The 6,203-nt window shown below is 38.2% G+C and overlaps 1 protein-coding gene across 1 annotated transcript; it reads right to left on the bottom strand.

Moving 5' to 3' along the window:
• Nucleotides 1-2,390: 2,390 nt before the first annotated feature.
• Nucleotides 2,391-4,047, bottom strand: tj (Maf family bZIP transcription factor traffic jam). Its single transcript, XM_076413311.1, has one exon. It carries the CDS (start codon nucleotides 3,933-3,935, stop codon nucleotides 2,964-2,966), a length of 972 nt encoding a protein of 323 aa, XP_076269426.1. The 5' UTR covers nucleotides 3,936-4,047; the 3' UTR covers nucleotides 2,391-2,963.
• Nucleotides 4,048-6,203: the final 2,156 nt, after the last annotated feature.

Genomic DNA, 6,203 nt, shown 5'->3' with positions numbered 1-6,203 from the left:
TAAACTATTTAACGTTTGAATACTAAATTCACTCAAAAAACACTAAGCCATCTGACAATTCTGATTTTTAACAAATATAAAAATATCTTCATTAGACTAATAATATAAATTTAAAATATACCAAAATTTTTATTTCGTAAGACATTACTAGCTCTTATCTATCTGAAGCTGAAGGCATATATTCGTCTAGCTCAAAAGAATCTGTGGACCACGTGTTTAAATTTTCAGATGTTAAAATTTTAAATTTACTTTATTTGAAACATATCTTTTTCTAATTCTTTTTGGATATTCTATGGCCTATTTTCCATCTTGATAGGTTAAGGTAAAGGATCTGCGAATAAACACTTGTTATGTAATTCAATTCAGTTATATACATCAAGCATAATGAAAGACTTAGTTTTTAAATTATAAATAGGAATAGCGTCTTGGTGAAGCACATGGATCTATAATCATCCAGTATGTACAGTAAATGCAATGAACAAACAACCCTGTATTAGTAGGATAGGTTTATGGATAGGTTTATCATTGTTTACTTTTTTTACTTTTTAAATCAATTTCTGGGCTAGACAGGAATTCCTAATTCTAATAGTTTATGGCTAGGGAATTCTGAACATCTTTGGTGACTTTACAGCATAAACTACGATAATTTTGCCAATAAACTATGTTAAGGTATATTTGGAAATACTACGGGACAAATGGTAAACCAAGGTCAACTTTTCTTAATAAGTAATTCCGTCCAGGTAAGTGTTTTAGAAAAATTTTTCATCAATCTTTTCAAACCAAATGTTTAAATGTAGCTCCACCATCAATGACCATGGACCTCAATAATATTTTATGGACCTCAAAAATATTTTACGTGGGTTCCGAATTATAATCCTTGTCATTAAGATTGCCAATGCTAAGTGGCAATCAAAAAAAGCAATATCAGTGGTATGTTCGCTTAAATGCGATTCTGCTTCTATAACAACCAATTCTTGACTAAAATCCATGGCTTACAATGTATACAAATATTCCCTAGATGCTTTAATATGAGTGGAACACATAATTCCTCGCAATAATACCATTTTCCGGTCTTTCTCCACGTTTTTCTTATGCGATATAATTATCGTCCTAAACTAAATAATTCGAAGAGACCATAAGCATTAAAGAATTTTTATACATAAATAAAAAACTAACATGAAATAAGAATGCAAATAGGTAAAAAGAAAAATAAATACATAAGAAAATTAGAAAACTTTTAATGGAAAGCTAAATCGAATTAAATTGTATGGATATGTTTTAAACTCAAATATTAAAACCGTTTATCCAAGATATCTTGCTAATTTACAGAAGGTCACTACTATAAACCATATACTATATTCAAACCTTTTGTGTTTATGAGATCAAAAAACTTGAACATCAATTGATGCCGTTCATACAAATAACAAAGGAACAAAAACGAAATTAATTGATGTTTGCTGGAGATAATGCTGCAAACGTCTATGATTGTCATAAATGTTGATCTATGGATGAGCTCACATCACAGTAAAAAGAATGAAGGAAGAGCAGATGGTAGGAAAATGGTGAAGACTATTTTGGATAACAGGCAAATTTTGATGAGTACATAATGATGAAGACATTTCAGAATTCAATTAAATGACATTTCAGAATTCAATTAAATGACTTGTTTGAAGCTGGACAATGATTTCTAATCCAATCGCCTGTTATAAAATACATTCATGATTATTTGTGGTCTCATCAGGATTGTAGAAAACTTCTAATTTTGTACTTTTAATTTAGGGCTAGAGATATATTCAATCATGTAAGATAATTACATATACTGATAAATAATTACAAAAACTCACTATAATTTTTAAATTTAAAGATTCTAACTAATGCATTCAGATATTCTAAACTACTAAAAAATCAAAATTCCGTTTCAAATACATCAATTTAACAAAATTGTCCACGCAATTTAATTATCGAAAACTGCTTACAAATTACCACAATATCATCAAATGAATCCGATATAATTCCAAATATAAACAAAAAATAGAATTAAATAAAAACAATCCAAACCTAAACTTATTTAATAGTTTGTGATCATAACCAAAAAGAAAATAAACTCAATAAATAGGTGTAAATAAATAAGTTTGATACACTAACCTAGATTACGTGGGGTTACTATTAATAGGATATTAACGATTAAAAAAAATATATTAAAATCCTCGAGACATTATAAATCCTCGAGACATTATGTTTCTAGCGTCAAATATTTAGCTGATAATCAAATATAACAATCTTAGTGCTATGCGAGTCATCCCTTAAATCTCATGGAGACATTAGAACTTGAATAAGGTAAATAGGACACAAAGAAAAAAAAAGGGTTTTTATTTAAAACCAATATTTTATTGGACTCTAATAATTATGTACAATAATTAATATAACATATTTTAAATATATTATATTCGTAAAACACAACATTCAGGTCTTGAAACGAACCTGAGTAGATATAAAAATATTTTGAGATGATTATACAAACATAATGGTTATAAACAAAATAAAAACGATCGTATAAGAGATATGCAAAGTTTGTTCGTTTTCACAAATCTTAGTATATGTAACGCTTAAAAATTATAATACTAGAGAAAAATGAAAAAACTTAAGATATATATAAGTAACAACCTAACGTAGGTAACAAATTAATAAAAATACTTAAAACCTAAATATAGTCCGTGAAATTATATTGATAATGGAATTAAATGAAGAAAACAAATGAGACAGGGTACCTCGGGATCCTTTCTAACGTCCGCACTTTATAGTGTCATGTTCACATCACCTTTGGCACGCACTTAACATCACCAAGACACGTTATTCTTCAGTCTCTAAGCGGTGTCCCTGTTTCGATCGAGCATTGCCGGCTTCTTCCTGCTGGCTCTGCTGATGGGTCGAGGAAACTATAGTCTACGACCCGGAAAAGGATGTCATAGGTAGAATTCCGGGGAGCTCTCACCACCGTCGGAGTTCAACGAGTTCAGTGACGAATTCAGACTGTGGGGTACCTGGTGATTCTGGGATCTGTTGCACATCTGGAGGCGTTGTCTCAGGAAGTCTCGTTCTTGTGCTACCTTCGATAGTTCCGTTTTCAGTTTCTGCACCTCGTGCTGGAGGCTTCTGTTGGTCTGCTCCAGGTCTTGGCGTTGTTGGATGCGCTTGGAACGGCAATTTTGAGCGTAGCCTCGGTTTTTTAGGGTTCTTCGTTTTTGTTTCAGGCGGGCGACTTCTTCCCGAGGGCATCCGTGCAGGCGTTTGTTCAGTTCCCTCACGGAGAGAGTGACGAGGAGGTTATCGCTGAGGCCAAGGTCGTCGGAGCACGAGGAAAATCCGCTATTGTGGTAACTGCCTCCGGTTCGATTGCCGACCCGCGGCGACAAAGCACTGGCTCCAGAACTGACGGATTGGGGGCGTGTATGATGCATGATGACGGGATGTTGATTCTGACCTTCCAAGATCATACCCGACGGTATATATTCGCGTCGTTCCCAGTCCGGATCTCCGCCCATGCAATGAAGCGGCCTCAGGTCCAGCGGTTGCGGTTCGGCCCGGAGACCTTGTGGGAACCAGACCATCTCGTCGGCGAAGCCGGACGGTCGATAGGACATCGGAGACTGACCTGGGGGAGTCTCGGGGGGTGTTCCGGGATCGTGCACGGCCATGTTCACCAGCACCGGCTGCTGATAGACGCCCGGATCGGACGGCGACATCTCCCTCCTTTCCTCCCACATCTGGTGGCGGCCGCAGAAACGGGTGGACGAGTCCTCCTCGTGTGGGAACCAGGTGCCGTTCTCGGCGGGGTGTCTCTTATCCTCGCGCTTCACCGTTATGTCCTCCAAGTGGTCCAGAACAAAGTCCTGGAGGTATTCGTTGGCTAGTAGACGGTTCTGGTCCTCCTCCATAGTTGGCACATTCGCACCTCAACTCATCCACAGCGGTGGGAAGACGCGGCCGGCGGGAAACTTTCGAGAGATTGTTCGATCGCGACGGTGGCGGTCGGCTTTCTGGCGGCGGCGGCGGCGCGCTTCCCGGACCGTCCAGGAGGAGGGCGGGGCCAGCGCGAGACCGCCTCCGCGTCGCGTCTGTGGATAGGTGCGACAGAGACCGTTCCGGAAATTTGTTTATACCTCGATGGCCAGTGGAAACCGGGCTGTTTTCGGATTTTATGGTGTGTCGGGACGGCCGTAAGACGTCGTGGACGGCGTCCGAGCTCCCGGCAGATGGGCAGTAAAAACTGAAAGGACGACGTCCCTATTATCATGTTTAAAGCTTTATATGATCTCCGCCATTATAAAAATAATGGCCGTTTTTTTACGTTCGGCCTTGTCCGCTTCCTCGCCCTTTCACTCTCGTTTTAAACTCGGAAACTGACAGTTCGTTACCTCCAGGTCTTCCTATCCAGGATATTTTACTAACCGATGTAAACGGGAATTATTTTAGCGTACTGTTTTCAAAATTGTTTTGTACTAGACGAACGTAAAACACATATGAGCCCGTTTGGTTAGCGGAGTGGTCAAGGCGACAGGATGGTTTTAAGAGGGCGGTTGAGAGCCAATTCGAATCCTGCGGAGGCATTTATATTTATCATATGCCAGTGGTCGAAGTACTTGATGTGTACTTATAAATTATTATATAATCTATCTGATATAACTTATTGATAATTGTGAAACATACATAACCGTTACCGAAACTGATTCCTGTCCGTTCCAAACTGTTTTTTTTTGTTCTGACCTAAAACCAGGCGGTGGAATACATGACGCATGCCTGGTCGCTGAGACTTGCCCTGGAGTGACAAGTTGGACCGGGTTATGTGGGACTGCTTCTGGACTTACCAATACACTAAACCGAAACCGCCTCACACTTGACCCCTGTGGATCGCTACTGCTACTGCATTAAATTTGGAGATATGGCACCCGCTGATCGGCCAGCCGTTATGGGGCACGAGTACCCGGCAATGCTATTGATTTGCGAACTTGAGTTAACACACGACTGACATTTCTGACAAACCATGGAGAGTTGAAGATTCTCCTGAGAAGCTTATTTTGGAAAACTTGAAGCCGTTTCACCTGGTTGGGTTTAAAAAACTTGAACTAGACATTAGATCCGTAGAGGAGTACGGACCTAATTAACATCGTGTAAAATAAGCATTTGATGGAGATGGGAAGTCTGCTGAAGGGCAGATCTCAGAAGATATCAGGTTTGCTATAATTGTAACTTTGAACATGGCGGCCGTGAAGAAAGCAGTGTCGTCAGCATAAAACGCGACTTACCAAGTTGTTCTTGGTAGGCTTATTATTCCCTTTGGCTTATTTCCTTAAGCGCATTGCACGTTCATCCTAATGGCAAGGTCTCAAGCGTCTGCTTCCCTTGATCTCATTGCATGTGCATTATTATTAGTATTAGAGTCGAAGTCCGCCCTTCGTACCATGCGTACATGCCATGCTTCATCTAGGCATAATTGATTGTTATCAATTTTCACTATTGTCTGTTATGGTTATTATATCATCAATATAGTCTAATACTTCCCAAGATTGTTATAAACTATCATGGTTATTCCGTCATTATTATTGCCTAGCATTGTCATTGTCTGTACAATTTATCAGTGCCAAACAAGTAGAAATGATTCCTAAAGTTCAAATCTGAACAGTCAAAAAATTGCTCACTCTTTAGAGATTACTCAACAAGACATTCTCCATCGATTAAAAGCCTTGGGAATGGTTCAAAAAGAAGATTATCAACTGCCATCTAAATAAACACACTTATACACATTTACACACTTTAAAGGTAAAAAGGAATAGTTCTTGCATCAGATAGTTACTGGAGACGAAAAGTGGATTCACTATGACAATCCCAAACATACTTAATTTTATGAAAATTGGTACAGATAACTCATGGCACAATTTTATATCTTGACTAATGCTAAGAAATCTTTGTGCTATCAGTAAATCCAAAACCTCTTCTCTCTTGCTCTACTTCCAAACACTTCTAGTTCCACATTGAGACATATTGTCCAAGTATCTTGGTTTTTCTTATAAAATACAGCTGCAGTAGTTTCTATATTTAGCAAAACTGTTGCATGAAACTTACCTCAAAAGGGTTAATTTCACTAAATAGTAAATATCAATAGTATAGGTAGCACAAACATGGATAGTGAACCCTAACTTATTAAA

Source organism: Rhynchophorus ferrugineus, unplaced genomic scaffold (genome assembly GCF_030347505.1).
Source record: "Rhynchophorus ferrugineus isolate W39M unplaced genomic scaffold, kcgeb_rfMv2 rfM9, whole genome shotgun sequence".
Taxonomy (NCBI): domain Eukaryota; kingdom Metazoa; phylum Arthropoda; class Insecta; order Coleoptera; family Curculionidae; genus Rhynchophorus; species Rhynchophorus ferrugineus.
The sequence above is the reverse complement of the archived record's forward strand: the minus strand, read 5'-3'. Positions and strand labels throughout refer to the sequence as shown.

Excerpts from the sequence above, each read along its gene's own strand:
- tj (XM_076413311.1), bottom strand. The coding sequence starts at position 3,935 with ATGGAGGAGGACCAGAACCGTCTACTAGCCAACGAATACCTCCAGGAC.